The 17,239-nt window shown below is 45.1% G+C and overlaps 2 protein-coding genes and 1 long non-coding RNA gene across 6 annotated transcripts in view; 1 reads left to right on the forward strand and 2 right to left on the reverse strand.

Moving 5' to 3' along the window:
* The window catches only part of cdkl5 (cyclin-dependent kinase-like 5), a 35,775-nt gene extending 34,585 nt beyond the window's left edge, over positions 1 to 1,190 (reverse strand). Inside the window, exon 1 of the mRNA XM_034680691.1 lies at positions 760 to 1,190. The gene's annotated coding sequence lies outside the window, so the exon portion shown is untranslated. The remainder of the gene's footprint in view (positions 1 to 759) is intronic.
* scml2 (Scm polycomb group protein like 2) overlaps positions 498 to 17,239 on the forward strand; it is a 31,020-nt gene continuing 14,278 nt past the window's right edge. The window contains exons 1-7 of one of the 4 annotated variants that reach the window (XM_034680688.1): positions 498 to 3,156; positions 8,557 to 8,622; positions 8,753 to 8,818; positions 9,135 to 9,205; positions 9,624 to 9,858; positions 10,001 to 10,089; positions 10,478 to 10,721. In XM_034680688.1, coding sequence (XP_034536579.1) covers positions 8,601 to 8,622; positions 8,753 to 8,818; positions 9,135 to 9,205; positions 9,624 to 9,858; positions 10,001 to 10,089; positions 10,478 to 10,721 — 727 coding nt within the window. In that variant the 5' untranslated portion in view covers positions 498 to 3,156; positions 8,557 to 8,600. The remainder of the gene's footprint in view (positions 3,157 to 8,556; positions 8,623 to 8,752; positions 8,819 to 9,134; positions 9,206 to 9,623; positions 9,859 to 10,000; positions 10,090 to 10,477; positions 10,722 to 17,239) is intronic. The other 3 variants (XM_034680690.1, XM_034680687.1, XM_034680689.1) reach the window with 3 other exon arrangements.
* Positions 2,652 to 3,510, reverse strand: LOC117810749. Its single transcript, XR_004630844.1, has 2 exons — positions 3,001 to 3,510; positions 2,652 to 2,881 (listed from the first exon to the last, which is right to left on the reverse strand). It is a non-coding gene; the product is annotated as an uncharacterized LOC117810749 (long non-coding RNA).

Here is a 17,239-nt window from a genome sequence, read left to right on the forward strand (position 1 = left end):
GGATGCTGAGGCCATCCGTGGCTAGTCATTTAAGAATATGGTGCTGCTCTGGGGAGCGATAACATCCGTACCATATCCCCTCTCTACAGACACCTCACAGCCTGCAGCTGGAGCTACGTAGCAGCAGTATTCTGTGTTAGAGGGTAGAATGTTCCCTGAAATGGGAACAGCACAGGGTGGGTTAATTGATGAGCTGCTGTTTCTCCTTGCAGCCATCAGGCAGACAGCTGGTGAAAGGAAACAAGGTGGACACATCACCAGAAAGTGCTGCAAATATTGACAGAGCAGACTGAAGCATCAAACCTGAAACTAACGCCTGTTGGTGTCTGCATTTTAAAAAACAGAGCGATGAGTGAGTTTGGGAGTGTGAATTTAATGGGCAGGTGCGTGCGTCCGCGTGCACGAGACTATGTGTGTGCGTGTGTTTATGAGGTGTGTGTGTGTGTGTGTGTGAGAGAGAGAGAGAGAGAGAGAGAGAGAGAGAATAGTAATGCTGCTCTCTCTGCATCGAAACTGCGTCTCTCTCGTCGCTGCGTTGCGGAGCGCACATCATTCCACCGCTGTCCACGCGTTTCTCAGCCTACACAGCAGCCAGTGCATACATTATAACGCTGTCCACGGACCGTGTTCATGGCAGTGTTGCAAAACAAGATCCACACACAACGTTTTTTCAGAACATCATAATTGGGCGTAATTCACCCAAGTTGAAAACAGAATCCTCTGCAGCGCGTCTCACGTTAAACCAATGAAACCTTTTACCTGCAGATGTGATGAGTCGCCTCAGGCTGCGAAGCGCAGAACATCATGCCCGTGAAGATGATGATGTGGGAAGACGAAGAAATATCATGTGGAGCGGCAGGACGAGGGGGGGGGGGGAAGCCCAGGCCTGTGCGTCGTGACTAGATCAGGTTTCCTCCTCACTCAGTCTGTGGACGGAGATCAGACCGAATCCGCAGGCATAACGGCGATGACGGGGTCTCCATGTACCGTCAACAGTTCTTCTGAGGCTCCGTGTTCATAGCCTCAGCATCAGCTGGTTACAGCAGCAGAAGCGTCATCCCTGTGAGCGACGCTGCGCGCAGCCAATAGGAGCGAGGACGTCTCTGCGCGCTCCAGCAGTGATTGTACATCCAGCGTGAGCTGTGATGAAGCGAAACTTTGCTCCTGAAGCAGAGTGCAGATCCTGAAGAGGAATGCAGATCCTGAAGCTGAATGCAGATCCTGAAGAGGAATGCAGATCCTGAAGAGGAATGCAGATCCTGAAGCTGAATGCAGATCCTGAAGAGGAATGCAGATCCTGAAGCTGAATGCAGATCCTGAAGAGGAATGCAGATCCTGAAGCAGAATGCAGATCCTGAAGCAGAATGCAGATCCTGAAGCTGAATGCAGATCCTGAAGAGGAATGCAGAACCTGAAGCAGAGTGCAGATCCTGAAGCAGAATGCAGATCCTGAAGCTGAATGCAGATCCGGAAGCAGAATGCAGATCTTGAAGCAAAATGCAGATCCTGAAGCAAAATGCAGATCCTGAAGCTGAATGCAGATCCTGAAGCAGAATGCAGATCCTGAAGCAGAATGCAGATCCTGAAGCAAAATGCAGATCCTGAGGCAAAATGCAGATCCTGAAGCAAAATGCAGATCCTGAAGCAAAATGCAGATCCTGAAGCAAAATGCAGATCCTGAAGCAAAATCCAGATCCTGAAGCAGAATGCAGATCCTGAAGCGGATCGCAGATCCTGAAGCAGAATGCAGATCCTGAAGCTGAATGCAGATCCTGAAGTGGACTGCAGATCCTCAAGCAGAATGCAGATCCTGAAGTGGACTGCAGATCCTGAAGCAGAATGCAGATCCTGAAGCGGATCGCAGATCCTGCAGCAGAATGCAGATCCTGAAGCAGAATGCAGATCCTGAAGCAGAATGCAGATCCTGAAGTGGACTGCAGATCCTGAAGCAGAATGCAGATCCTGAAGTGGACTGCAGATCCTGAAGCAGAATGCAGATCCTGAAGTGGACTGCAGATCCTGAAGTAGAATGCAGATCCTGAAGCGGAATGCAGATCCTGAAGCGGAATGCAGATCCTGAATGCATATTTCTTCATATGAACTAAATGTTAAAAATCTGCATTAAGTCCTGCGTTACAGGAGATGATGTCATATAAAGTCAGCTCAAATTATATTCACTGAACACAGGGATATAGATTCCATCCATCCATCCATCCATCCATTCATCCATCTATCCATCCATCCATCCTTTCATCCATTCATTCATCCAACCATCCATCCATCAACAAATTCATCCATCCATCCATCCATCCATCCATCCATCCATCCATCCATCCATCCATCCATCATCCATCCATCCATCCATCATTCATCCATCCATCCATTCATCCACCCATCCATCCATCCATCCATCCATTCAATTATTTATTTAGTTGCTTAGGTAGTTAGTTGGTTAGGTGGTTGATTGGTTAGTTAGTTAGTTACTTAGTTAGTTATCTGAAGTTGATGACACTTTGGGATCGCTCTAAGCAGCACATTATTGATCAGTAGCCTAAATATGATCTCTATGCTCTGTACGTGTTTTAGTTTATAAAGTGTTTTAAATTGATGTGAGAGCAAGTCCTCTGCAGAATGAAACTTTGACCCACCTGTGTTCATTAATCTTTGTTTATTCACACACTAAGAAGCTTTTATGTCACAGTATTTTTTATTTTTGGTCCAAATTTTTATCAATCCACATTTAAAGTGTTTTTAAGGTATCATTCTAATTCATTTGGTTGGTTGATAATATCATTGAAACTATTTATTCTCCCAATGATTCATGTGATCACGGATCGATAGATCTCTCTCTGTGACCTTCCTTCAGGTATTTCTCCTTCATCTGGAGGAAACAGAAACAACACTTTGAGATTTGGTTTCCTCCCTGCATGAAGTTTATCATCTAAACCCGACATGAAACATGATCTTCTTTCATGGAACGATGTTTGCATTATTTCTCACTCTGTCGGTGTTTCCTTGTTCCCTCAGCTGCAGGCTGCAGAGCAGAAACATGAGTAACAGCACTGCGTGGTGGACATGCGCGGAGCTGCAGCGAATATGGCGGCTTGCATCTGATAGAAAGTGAGGAATCTCCCGTCTCAATCCTCTGTTCAGACGGTGGGTACTCCTCATGTCTGCTTCTTTCTCTCCTCACAGGTTTCTCTCTCTGCTTGTGACCCGGGCTGCGGGGAAGCAGAGCCGTTTCCCCGCCGCAGGCCCCGCAGTGACAGACAGCAGTGTGTTTATGTGTAATGCTGTGCAGGCGGACAGCTTGTTGGTACAGCAGCGTCATTGAACTCTGCAGCTTTGCTTCATGTTTACGTGCTTCCTGCAGGAAAGCAGTGAAACAGACTCGGTTCATTCATGTTGCTTTGCAGTATCACGTCCTTTTGTTAAACAAAACGTTAGCAATGTGTACCCTGGGTATCGATCCAGGCTGTCCCGCCCACTAAATGTGACCAGAAATGAAAATGCGTCAGAGTTCTTATTCACTGTTTTAACCTCTGAACCTCAGTCCTGCAAAGAAAAAAAAAGCTTAGGAAGCCTGTGAACTCAGTATGCAGCCTTATTTTACAGCTGCAGCAACTTGACCTGAATGTTTGCATCAAAAAATAAAAAAGATTTAATGCAGGAATATAAAAAATCAAACTTGTGTTTGAAGAAACCTGAAAGTGAGAATCCTGGAGAAGCCGTCCTGCAGCGACTCACCCGGCTCACACCCTGCAGCATCTCAAACCCTGCAGCGACTCACACCCTGCATCATCTCAAACCCTGCTGCACCTCACACCCTGCAGCGACTCACAACCTGCAGCGACTCACACCCTGCACCATCTCAAACCCTGCTGCACCTCACACCTTGCAGCGACTCACAACCTGCAGCGACTCACACCCTGCAGCATCTCAAACCCTGCAGCGACTCACACCCTGCAGCATCTCAAACCCTGCTGCATCTCACACCCTGAAGCGACTCACACCCTGCAGCGTCTCAAACCCTGCAGCATCTCACACCCTGCAGCATCTCAAACTCTGCAGCGGCTCAGACCCTGCTCACGCCCTGCAGCGACTCACACCCTGCAGCATCTCAAACCCTGCTGCACCTCACACCCTGCAGCGACTCACACCCTGCAGCGTCTCAAACCCTGCAGCACCTCACACCCTGCAGCATCTCAAACTCTGCAGCACCTCACACCCTGCCTCACGCCCTGCAGCGACTCACCCTGCTCACGCCCTGCAGCATCTCAAACCCTACAGCGACTCACGCCCTGCTCACACACTGCAGCCTCTCAAACTCTGCAGCGGCTCACACCCTGCTCATGGCCTGCAGCATCTCAAACCCTGCAGTGACTCACGCCCTGCAGCAGCTCACATCTGCAGCATCCCACACCCGCAGCATCTCACACCTGTAGCATCTCACACCCTGCAGCGACTCACACCTGCAGCGGCTCATACCCTGCAGCAGCTCACACCCTGCAGCAGCTCACACCCTGCAGCATCTCAAACCCTGCAGCGGCTCACACCCTGCAGCAGCTCACACCCTGCAGCATCTCAAACCCTGCTCACACCCTGAAGCGACTCAAACCCTGCTCACACCCTGAAGCGACTCAAACCCTGCTCACACTCTGCAGCGACTCAAACCCTGCTCACACCCTGAAGTGACTCAAACCCTGCTCACACTCTGCAGCGACTCAAACCCTGCTCACACTCTGCAGCGACTCAAACCCTGCTCACACCCTGAAGTGACTCAAACCCTGCTCACACTCTGCAGCGACTCAAACCCTGCTCACACCCTGAAGCGACTCAAACCCTGCTCACGCCCTGAAGCGACTCAAACCCTGCTCACACCCTGAAGTGACTCAAACCCTGCTCACACTCTGCAGCGACTCAAACCCTGCTCACACCCTGAAGCGACTCAAACCCTGCTCACACCCTGAAGCGACTCACACCCTACTCACACTCTGCAGCGACTCAAACCCTGATCACACCCTGCAGCAGCTCACACCCTGCTCACACTCTGCAGCAACTCACACCCTACATCGACTCACGCCCTGCAGCATCTCAAACCCTACATCGACTCACGCCCTGCTCACACCCTGCAGCATCTTAAACCATGCAGCGACTCACACCCTGCAGCAGCTCACATCTGCAGCATCTCACACCTGCAGCATATCACACCTGTAGCATCTCACACCCTGCAGCGACTCACACCCTGCAGCAGCTCAAACCTTCAGCCTGTAATTTGATCCTTTCACTGTCCTCTGTCCAACCTGAGGAAACACAGGAGAGTCCTCAGTCTGGATCTGAGCGTCATCAAAACAGAAGTCACACGTGAGAAGCCTTTCGCTAAACTCTGTAAGATTTAGATAAACTGCTTTATGCGACTTAATATCACAAACAGATAATTCATCAGACAGCATCTGAAAACTGAATGAATCACTTCAATGTCTCAACACCTGAACACAGCCAACACCTCCTAACGTAATGAGACTGAGAATAAGCTAACAGCTAACAACAGTTTTCTGTTTTTTGTCTTTCGCTTCATATTGAACATTTTGTCTGAATCGTGATTTAAATTATTTTCTGAACTACAAACTAAAGCATCAGATAAATAAAGGATAAGAGATAAAAAGAGCTCCAGGGTCACAGAGAGCAAAGCGCTGAAAATCCCCCCGTTAGAGAAACCGAGTAGCTACAAGTGTCAGCGTGGTTCATCGTGAATAATTGATCAAAGGGATTCATCTTCATGAAATGATGGATAAACTGATTGCTTCATAATCAGGATGTTCTACATCACTCCTGGTTGTTTTATATTTCGCTAAAATCAAGTGATTTAGTGACTTCTTGTAAATTATGTTCAAACATGTTGATCAACTAAAATCAATCCTCGGCTGTTTGGATAATCACTCACAGGAGGAGTCGTGTTTGATTCTATGTTCAGAAGTTCTGGATTTATTTTCTTGAAAAAGAGAAATAGTTTCCAGCTTGGGGAACTTAAAAGTATTTTTATAAGATGATAAACTGTGTTTGTACTCTGCTCATAAATCCTTCACTGATTGGTTATTGATCGGGTTAATAATGATTCATAGCTCCTGATATCAACCGGCCTGTCGTCCCTCATGTGACAGAGAGAAAGTTAAGACTTTGTGAAATGTGGTGATAAATTAATCACAATTTAAAGATAATGAAGCTGCTTAAATAAAAGAAGATGTTTAAATATTCTTCGTCATTATGAAAAGATGTTTGTGAAGTGTTCTCCTCCGGTCAAGTGGAGCTGGTCTCGGGTCAGATCTCTGTGACTCTGAAGCGTCTGCCTCGGTGTGAGGCTGTAAAACCAGTACTTACTGGTCTGACGGGGTTTTTCGTCTGACCCTCTTCAGTGAGGCAGACAGACCAGAGCAAACACGAGGCAGGAATCCTTTTCATGTGGGCCAGCAGACGTCCCACATCCACACGTCTTAATGGCTCTTTATGGCAGCTTGGAATCTTTATGGCTCCTCCGGACTCAATGGGACCACAGAAGGGTCTTCAGAGGGGAGGTGGTCTTCAGAGGGGGGAGGCCGCCACAGGACAGATGCTCAAATCTTTCAACACAACGAAAGGACACTTGGTCTGGCTTCTTGGGAGCTTCTGACCTCTGGTTTTTGGATTCATTCCCTTCCTTCGTCCCGGTCTTGGATTACTTTCCCTCTTCACGTTGTTCGGTCACCATGTTTGGATTCTGGAGGATCCCGCTCAGAGGTTTTCTAACTGTGGATGTCGGGGTCAGACTTGGAGTAGCATTGTAACAGTTTGATCTGGTTCTTACAGCATGAGGAGGACCTAACCCTCGACCTTGGTTTGTATGTTTCATATTTAACTTAAGGAGCTCCTGTTTTTATCCAACACACCCTGATGATCTTTAGTCTGTCATGTAACTTTCATATGGAGACTGAGTAATGATATATCACAGGATGCAGAACATGTGAATAACTCGTGTTTAACTCCTGAACAGACTCAGAGACCTTTGAGACGACTAGCTGAGAAAATAACAGAAGCGTCCCATGTGGGTGCGTCGCTCTCCGTCCTTCCCTCTGCAGCTCTTAGAGAAAACTGCTTTAAACAGCAGGACCACAAACAGGACTGATATTTACAGGGACTATTTCCCTGCTGTGGATTATTACACATGTAACGTTAGGCAGTAAACACACACACAGCTCAGTCTGAGGGATGAAAAGAAGGACTACAGAATCCAGCTGGTTTCTGTGGTTAGCTTCAGCTTTGACCACAGACGAGACGATTGGACTCTGATTTGGTTTGATGACGATAAGAAAGTCGTCACCAGATTTTAACTTCAAACAAAAACACCACGATTCACAACGGCTGACGGGAGAGCGGCGTTTATATTTCAGGGCTTGGCAGAAAAGACGAGAAACTGGAGGCGGCAGGAAAATGGAGCATTCATGGAAATAAGAAGTTACTGACTGTCCCTTTAATGTAAGAAGAAAAGCTTTAAAGATCCAGACTTAAAGCTTCTGCTCTGGGTTCAGACTCTGGGAACACTGAGCACACGTGACAGAGGATCATTAACATGTATTTACGATTGATATGTAATGATATGATCATTGATAATCAGACCTCAGACTTTTGTGTTTCTGAAATATTGCTTTGATAAATCTGAAGTTTTGCAGTCGGTGAGTTTTTTCTGTAGGTGTCTCTAAGGGAGGGTGAAGGTGTGTGTTTTATGTCTGCAAGTGAAGGAGGGTGAAGGTGTGTGTTTTGTGTCTACAGGTGAGAGAGGGTGAAGGTGTGTGTTTTTGTTGGCAGGTGATTGAGGATGAAGTTGTGTGTTTTGTGTCTCTTCAGGTGAGGGAGGGTGAAGGTGTGTGTTTTGTGTCTGTAGGTGAGGGAGGGTGAAGGTGTGTGTTTTTGTCGGCAGGTGATTGAGGATGAAGTTGTGTGTTTTGTGTCTCTGCAGGTGAAGGAGGGTGAAGGTGTGTGTTATGTTTCTGCAGGTGAGGGAGGATGAAGTTGTGTGTTTTGTGTCTCTGCAGTTGAGTGAGGTTGAAGGTGTGTGTTTTGTGTCTCTGCAGGCGAGGGAGGGTGAAGGTGTGTGTTTTGTGTCGGCAAGTGAGGGAGGGTGAAGGTGTGTGTTCTGTGTCTTGCAGGTGGGTGAGGATGAAGGTGTGTGTTTTGTATCTGCAGGTGAGGGAGGTTGAAGGTGTGTGTTTTGTGTCGGCAGGTGAGGGAGGTTGAATGTGTGTGTTCTGTGTCTTGCAGGTGAGTTAGGATGAAGTTGTGTGTTTTGTATCTGCAGGTGAGTGAGGATGAAGGTGTGTGTTTTGTGTCTTGCAGGTGGGTGAGGATGAAGGTGTGTGTTTTGTATCTGCAGGTGAGGGAGGTTGAAGGTGTGTGTTTTGTATCTTGCAGGTGAGTGAGGATGAAGGTGTGTGTTTTGTGTCGGCAGGTGAGGGAGGTTGAAGGTGTGTGTTCTGTGTCTTGCAGGTGAGTGAGGATGAAGGTGTGTGTTTTGTGTCTCTGCAGGTGAAAGCTTCCTGACTTCCTCTGCAGCAGCTGGTCTGATCACCATGGGCCGGACTCCTCACAGAGGTACGTCTCCACGCTGATTCTGAAAGTCTTTGTTTGGTTTCAAACGTCCCGTCTGATGGTCTAAGATGTGTTCGGGGTTGGGGGCAGCTTTCTGATCCTGATGAACCGTTCAACCATCTTTTGATTCCAGATCAGAAAGACGAGAAGGAGGGACGCAGCAGCATCACAGCAGGCTCTGCCATCGACAAATCCAATGGTTGGCAACTCTGATCCCTCTCTCCTTTCTCTTCTATCTCTCTATCAGCCTCTGTGGTGATCTGACTCATGCCGTCACACGTTGAAGGTTTCATCGAGTCATTTATCGTTTCCTCATTTAAAACTTCACATCTGAAACAAAGCTCAAAGTGCGACAGATTAAACTCCAGAGCTAACATACGAAGAGCAGATTATATTAGATTAATTCTCGTTCATTGTCATAACTTCATATCGTGTGCAGAGTTAGAAACTGAACCAGGTTTTTGTTATTTCTGTCACAGATGGTCTTAGTAATCCTCGTTCTGTTTCTGTCTTAGAGCCGTTCAGTTGGGAGGACTACCTGAGAGAAACATCGTCTGTAGCAGCATCGCCGACGTGCTTCAAACAGGTGACGCTGCTGGAAAGAGTTTGTTTTTAAATATTCATGATTTAAAATGCCTGACTGATAGAAGACCTTAACCCTGTAAAGACTTTTTTCAAGAAAATGATATATATATAATATAGTTATATTATATTAGTTCTAAAGAGCTGTTCTTAAATACCACAGAGTAAACGTAAGAAAAGTTATTTCTTCTTCATTTGCTTTAAAATAAATAATCAGAATATTAGATCAGCCTGTTTGATTTAGAATCACAGTCCATTGTTCTGATCCAGGCTAAAGGTAGAGTTCACATCGCCTCCTTTACTGTGAGTTGTATCGTTAAGAAGGCGTGTGTGTGTGTGTGTGTTTGTGTGTGTGTGTGTGTGTGTGTGTGTGTGTGTCGTGTGTTTGAGGTCATTCTTAAATAACCTGAGATCTCTTTCAGTCCAGAGTCCCGCCCTCCAATGACTTCAAAGCTGGCATGAAGCTGGAGGCCCGAGATCCTCGCAACTCCAACTCTGTGTGCATCGCGACCGTGATGGGCTTGATGGGTATTCGCCTCCGCCTGCGTCTGGATGGCAGTGACAACACCAACGACTTCTGGAGGCTGATCGACTCGTTAGAAATCCAACCAATCGGAACGTGTGAGAGGAACGGAGACATGCTGCAGCCGCCGCTGGGTGAGTGAGGAGGACAGACAGAAGTACAGACACACACACACTGAGTTGACATGCTCTTATTGTGAAAGCTTTATTTGAGTGTTTGAAGGAGCTGCTCATTGAGCATTGTTAATATAAATAAAGTTATTTTCTCTGCGTTTAGGTTTCAGGATGAACGCCTCCTCGTGGCCCATGTTCCTCCTGAGGACTCTGAGTGGAGCGGAGATGGCTCCTGCCTCTGCTTTCAAAAAGGTAACGACCGAAGGAGCTAGTGAAGGTTATCACAGACTTTACTTTATATAATATTTATTTATATATGTCATGTTATATATGATGTATATGAACTGTCTGCATGGCTCGAGTCATAACAAGACTACAGACCTGAGTAACAAACAGGAAGTCATTACTGCAGTTATCAACATGGACACAAGGGGGAGCCATACAGGAATACAATACTGAGATTATTAATCACAGCATCAAGCATTTACAACATCCTCATAATCTGTGCATGTTTGTGTGTGTGTGTGTGTGTGTGTGTGTGTGTGTGTGTGTGTGTGTGTGTGTGTGTGTGTGTGTGTGTGTGTGTGTGTGTGTGCGTGCATGTGTGTGTGTTTGTGTGTGTGTTTGTGTGTGTGTTCAGGAACCAGCAAGCCCTGTTAAGAACCTCTTCCAGCCCGGTATGAAGCTGGAGGCGGTGGACAGGAAGAACCCGTATCTGATTTGTCCGGCCACAGTGGGAGAGGTCAGAGGTCAGGAGATATTCGTCATGTTTGACGGCTGGCGAGGAGCCTTCGATTACTGGTGCCCCTTCGACTCCAGAGACGTCTTCCCTGTGGGCTGGTGTTCTCTGACTAAACACAGCATCCAGCCGCCCGGAAACTTCTGTGAGTGCTGCTTTCAGTTTCTTCTTTCTCAGACACTTGGAGAGTTTTCGGTGTCTCAGCGGGAGCGACCTTAAAACATCATCCAGGTCACAGTGAAGATCTGCTCCTGTATAAAGACAACATTATTATTTATAAGCTCAAACTCTCTTTATGATGATATATTATAAATTTAGTGTATAAATATTAGATTAGATTAAAATAATCCTGTTTAAGATGAGGATAAGAAAAAGACTGAGCTGTGGATTGTTTATTGAGTTCAGATCTCCTTTAGCTTCCTCTCAGCTTGTCTGATCCAGAATCAAACTCCCCGAGCTTCAGCTCATCAAAACCAAAAAGTCAAAATAATGTTAAAATAAACAATAAGAGCAGTGACCTGTCAGGGTTTAACATATTAACCTGAAGAGGACAGAGAACAACATGAAACCCATTTTAAAAGCAGCGACTGAAATATTCATAAAGAGTCAGGATCTGAGTTTAACAGACTTAAAAGGAAACCAAATCAAAGAGGAGGAAGAGGAGGAAATGGTAGTCAGCTGTTTGATCTAACATGATCCATCCTTCACCAGCAGAGGGCAGCAGATCACAATGTCGTCTCAGCATCCTTTCACTGCATGGATGATGAGATGAAGAATAACTGTTAAAGAAACACTCCTGTTGATTCTTTCTCCTCTGAGCCCGGGCTCATGTTTCTGAAGGTCCATCTGAACCTGGATGTATGCCTCACTTCTCTTTGTTTGTGACCTGCAGCTCCGACCTCTCAGCTTCTGATCTGTCTCCCATCATGTTCTGCTCCACACCAACAAAGACTAAATCACAGCAAGTCTTTATTTCTAAGCAGATTCTGAACTTCCTTCTGATTTATGTGATCTTATTGATTTAAGAAATACTGGAAGCTCCGGTCTCTGCTCTGTGACCCGAACACAACACATGATTTTGCTTTCAGTCCCTTGAGTTTGAGCGGGTCGGTCTCTGTAAATGTCTTTAAGCAGACTTAAGGCGTTGGAGGAAGATGCTTCAGCTTGTAGATGCTGTGAATGATGACTTCCTGTGATGTGATCCATTGTCTCATGTAGGGGTGACCCCAAATAGTCGAATATTCGACGATTCGTTCTAACGACAGGGTTCCCACGCGTCCTGGAAAACCTGGAAAACCTGGAAAAGAGTTGACCAGTTTTCCAGTCCTGGAAAACACCTGGAAAATGGGAGAAAAAGTCAAATGTCCTGGAAAATCACATATAGTTCTGGAAAATTATTCCAACATGGCTGCGTTTGACCTGACCCTATTAACAAAACACATCCCCATTCATTGAAAGTTGAGTGCACGCTGTGCTGGAAAAGACAGCAACACTGCACAACTTTTTTCACATCTTTTCTCCTTCACTTCATAATCATGCATTCACAGAAAACGGGGGTATATTGTTTATGTTTTATGGTACACTTGGCTCAATTACCTTACTCTAGCTCAGTTGTTCTCAAAGTGGGGTCCTGGGACCCCTGGGGGTCTGTGAACCATAATTATAAAGTTGTGCTGTGTCATTACAAAACAGCATATACACCATTGTTATGATACCATTTGGTGGCTCGAAGGGATATGTTAGTCTTGTTACTGTTAATTTTCTGAAAGTGTTTAAGATCATTTACTTGAAAAGTATAAATGCTGTCATGTTGAGTCCACAAGGAATGAAATGACCCTCTGTTTTAAAGTATACAAGTAGAATTTACTTGATTCAAATTGAAGTGTTATCTGTTTATCACTATGGTACAGGTCTGAAGTATTTACATTGATACGTTTTACAATACAAATAGTTCCAAGGGCAACTAAGAGTGCAAATGGTAGTAAGCATGTGCTTTAGTGATGGGAAGGTGGGCTCTTTTCAGAGAGCCGGCTCTTTCGACTCCCAAACGGCTCTTAATGTAGGATCTTTTGTAGCCGTATATTTTACCTTAACTTTGCAAAAAATAATAGTTTGTGTTGAAAACCCTTTACGTACAGTGTTTTTATGAGAAGCCTTATAATGCCCAATTGTGTGCATTTCTTCTGTTACAAAATCATTCTCTGCCTGATCCTAGGGTTATGATTAGGGTTAGGGTTGTGATTAGGGTTAGGGTTGTGTTTAGGGTTAGGGTTAGGGTTAGGATTGGGTTAGGGTTATGATTAGGGTTATGATTGGGTTAGGGTTATGATTAGGGTTATGATTAGGGTTAGGATTAGGGTTAGGGTTAGGGTTGTGTTTAGGGTTAGGGTTAGGTTTGTGATTAGGGTTAGGGTTAGGATTAGGGTTAGGACTAGGGTTAGGATTAGGGTTAGGATTAGGGTGAGGGTTAGGGTTATGATTAGGGTTAGGATTAGGGTTAGGGTTGTGATTAGGGTTAGGGTTGTGGTTAGGGTTAGGGTTGTGATTAGGGTTAGGGTTGTGATTAGGGTTAGGATTAGGGTTAGGGTTGTGTTTAGGGTTAGGGTTGTGATTGTGATTAGGGTAAGGGTTGTGATTAGGGTTAGGGTTAGGGTTGTGTTTAGGGTTAGGGTTGTGATTAGGGTTAGGGTTGTGATTAGGGTTAGGGTTGTGATTAGGGTTAGAGTTATGATTAGGGTTAGGATTAGGGTTAGGATTAGGGTGAGGGTTAGGGTTATGATTAGGGTTGTGTTTAGGGTTAGGGTTGTGATTAGGGTTAGGGTTAGGGTTGTGATTAGGGTTAGGGTTGTGATTAGGGTTAGGGTTATGATTAGGGTTAGGATTAGGGTTAGGATTAGGGTGAGGGTTAGGGTTATGATTAGGGTTAGGATTAGGGTTAGGGTTGTGATTAGGGTAAGGGTTGTGGTTAGGGTTAGGGTTGTGATTAGGGTTAGGGTTAGGATTAGGGTTAGGGTTGTGTTTAGGGTTAGGGTTGTGATTGTGATTAGGGTAAGGGTTGTGATTAGGGTTAGGGTTAGGGTTGTGTTTAGGGTTAGGGTTGTGATTAGGGTTAGGGTTAGGATTAGGGTTAGGGTTGTGTTTAGGGTTAGGGTTGTGATTGTGATTAGGGTAAGGGTTGTGATTAGGGTTAGGGTTAGGGTTGTGTTTAGGGTTAGGGTTGTGATTAGGGTTAGGGTTAGGGTTGTGATTAGGGTTAGGGTTGTGATTAGGGTTAGGGTTATGATTAGGGTTAGGATTAGGGTTAGGATTAGGGTGAGGGTTAGGGTTATGATTAGGGTAAGGGTTGTGATTAGGGTTAGGGTTGTGTTTAGGGTTAGGGTTAGGGTTGTGATTAGGGTTAGGGTTAGGGTTGTGTTTAGGGTTAGGGTTGTGATTAGGGTTAGGGTTGTGATTAGGGTTAGGGTTGTGTTTAGGGTTAGGGTTGTGATTAGGGTTAGGGTTGTGATTAGGGTTAGGATTAGGGTGAGGGTTAGGGTTATGGTTGTGATTAGGGTTAGGGTTGTGATAAGGGTTAGGGTTAAGGTTGTGTTTAGGGTTAGGGTCATGGTTGTGATTAGGATTAGGATTAGGATTAGGGTTAGGGTTTTGATTAGGGTTAGGGTTAGGGTTGTGGTTAGGGTTAGGGTTAGGGTAATGATTAGGGTTAGGATTAGGATTAGGGTTAGGATTAGGATTAGGGTTAGGGTTTTGATTAGGGTTAGGGTTAGGGTTGTGATTAGGGTTAGGGTTGTCTTTAGGGTTAGGGTTGTGATTAGGGTTAGGGTTATGATTAGGGTTATGGTTGAGATTAGGGTTAGGATTAGGGTTATGATTAGGGTTAGGATTAGGGTTATGATTAGGGTTAGGATTAGGGTTAGGGTTGTGATTAGGGTTAGGGTTGTCTTTAGGGTTAGGGTTGTGATTAGGGTTAGGGTTGTGATAAGGCTTAGGGTTAAGGTTGTGATTAGGGTTAGGGTTGGGATTAGGGTTAGGGTTGTGATTAGGGTTAGGGTTGTGTTTAGGATTAGGGTTAGGGTTGTGATTAGGGTTAGGGTTTTGATTAGGGTTAGGGTTGTGGTTAGGGTTAGGGTTAGGGTTGTGATTAGGGTTAGGGTTGTCTTTAGGGTTAGGGTTGTGATTAGGGTTAGGGTTAGGGTTATGATTAGGGTTAGGGTTAGGGTCATTATTAGGGTTAGGATTAGGGTTATGATTAGGATTAGGGTTAGGATTAGGGTTAGGGTTAGGGTTAGGATTAGGGTTAGTATTAGGGTTAGGGTTGTGATTAGGGTTAAGGTTAGGGTTATGATTAGGGTTAGGGTTAGGGTTATGATTAGGGTTAGGGTTAGGGTTATGATTAGGGTTAGGGTTATGATTAGGGTTAGGGTTAGGGGGGTTAGGGTTAGGGGTTAGGGTTAAGGTTGTGTTTAGGGTTAGGGTTGTGATTAGGGTTAGGGTCATGGTTGTGATTATGGTTAGGATTAGGGTTAGGGTTAGGGTTGTGATTAGGATTAGGGTTGTGTTTAGGGTTAGGGTTAGGGTAATGATTAGGGTTAGGATTAGGATTAGGGTTAGGGTTTTGATTAGGGTTAGGGTTAGGGTTGTGGTTAGGGTTAGGGTTGTGATTAGGGTTAGGGTTGTCTTTAGGGTTAGGGTTGTGATTAGGGTTAGGGTTATGATTAGGGTTATGGTTGAGATTAGGGTTAGGATTAGGGTTATGATTAGGGTTAGGATTAGGGTTATGATTAGGGTTAGGATTAGGGTTAGGATTAGGGTTAGGGTTGTGATTAGGGTTAGGGTTGTGGTTAGGGTTAGGGTTGTGATAAGGCTTAGGGTTAAGGTTGTGATTAGGGTTAGGGTTGGGATTAGGGTTAGGGTTGTGATTAGGGTTAGGGTTGTGTTTAGGGTTAGGGTAATGATTAGGGTTAGGATTAGGGTTAGGGTTGTGATTAGGGTTAGGGTTAGGGTTTTGATTAGGGTTAGGGTTGTGGTTAGGGTTAGGGTTAGGGTTGTGATTAGGGTTAGGGTTGTCTTTAGGGTTAGGGTTGTGATTAGGGTTAGGGTTAGGGTTATGATTAGGGTTAGGGTCATGATTAGGGTTAGGATTAGGGTTATGATTAGGATTAGGGTTAGGATTAGGGTTAGGGTTAGGGTTAGGATTAGGGTTAGGATTAGGGTTAGGGTTGTGATTAGGGTTAAGGTTAGGGTTATGATTAGGGTTAGGGTTAGGGTTATGATTAGGGTTAGGGTTAGGGTTATGATTAGGGTTAGGGTTATGATTAGGGTTAGGGTTAGGGGGGTTAGGGGTTAGGGTTAGGGTTTTGATTAGGGTTAGGTTTATGATTAGGGTTAGGAGTAGGATTAGGGTTAGGGTTGTGTTTAGGGTTAGGGTAATGATTAGGGTTAGGATTAGGGTTAGGGTTGTGATTAGGGTTAGGGTTAGGGTTTTGATTAGGGTTAGGGTTGTGGTTAGGGTTAGGGTTAGGGTTGTGATTAGGGTTAGGGTTGTCTTTAGGGTTAGGGTTGTGATTAGGGTTAGGGTTAGGGTTATGATTAGGGTTAGGGTCATGATTAGGGTTAGGATTAGGGTTATGATTAGGATTAGGGTTAGGATTAGGGTTAGGGTTAGGGTTAGGATTAGGGTTAGGATTAGGGTTAGGGTTGTGATTAGGGTTAAGGTTAGGGTTATGATTAGGGTTAGGGTTAGGGTTATGATTAGGGTTAGGGTTATGATTAGGGTTAGGGTTAGGGGGGTTAGGGGTTAGGGTTAGGGTTGTGATTAGGGTTAGGTTTATGATTAGGGTTAGGAGTAGGATTAGGGTTAGGATTAGGGTTAGGGTTAGGGTTATGATTAGGGTTAGGGTTAGGATTAGGATTAGGGTTAGGGTTATGATTAGGGTTAGGGTTATGATTAGGGTTAGGATTAGGGTTAGGATTAGGGTTAGGGTTAGGATTAGGGTTAGGGTTGTGATTAGGGTTAGGGTTAGGGTTAGGGTTATGATTAGGGTTAGGGTTATGATTAGGGTTAGGGTAAGGATTAGGGTTAGGGTTATGATTAGGGTTAGGGTTAGGATTAGGGTTAGGATTAGGATTAGAATTAGGGTTAGGATTAAGATTAGGGTTAGGGTTGTGATTAGGGTTAGGGTTAGGGTTGTGATTAGGTTTATAGGGTTAAGGTTGTGTTTAGGGTTAGGGTTAGGGTTGTGATTAGGGTTAGGGTTAGGGTTGTGATTAGGGTTAGGGTTAGGGTTAGGGTTATGATTAGGGTTAGGATTAGGGTTAGGATTAGGGTTAGGGTTAGGGTTAGGATTAGGGTTAGGGTTAGGGTTAGGGTTAGGATTAGGATTAGGGTTAGGGTTAGGGTTAGGGTTAGGATTAGGGTTAGGATTAGGATTAGGGTTAGGGTCAGGGTTGTGATTAGGTTTATAGGGTTAAGGTTGTGTTTAGGGTTAGGGTTGTGGTTTGGGTTAAGGTTGTGTTTAGGGTTAGGGTTAGGGTTGTGATTAGGGTTAGGGTTAGGATTAGGGTTAGGGTTTTGATTAGGGTTAGGGTTAGGGTTAAGGTTTTGATTAGGGTTAGGGTTAGGGTTAGGATTAGGATTAGGGTTAGGGTTAGGATTAGAACCAG

This window comes from Notolabrus celidotus, chromosome 3 (genome assembly GCF_009762535.1).
Source record: "Notolabrus celidotus isolate fNotCel1 chromosome 3, fNotCel1.pri, whole genome shotgun sequence".
Classification (NCBI taxonomy): Eukaryota; Metazoa; Chordata; class Actinopteri; order Labriformes; family Labridae; genus Notolabrus; species Notolabrus celidotus.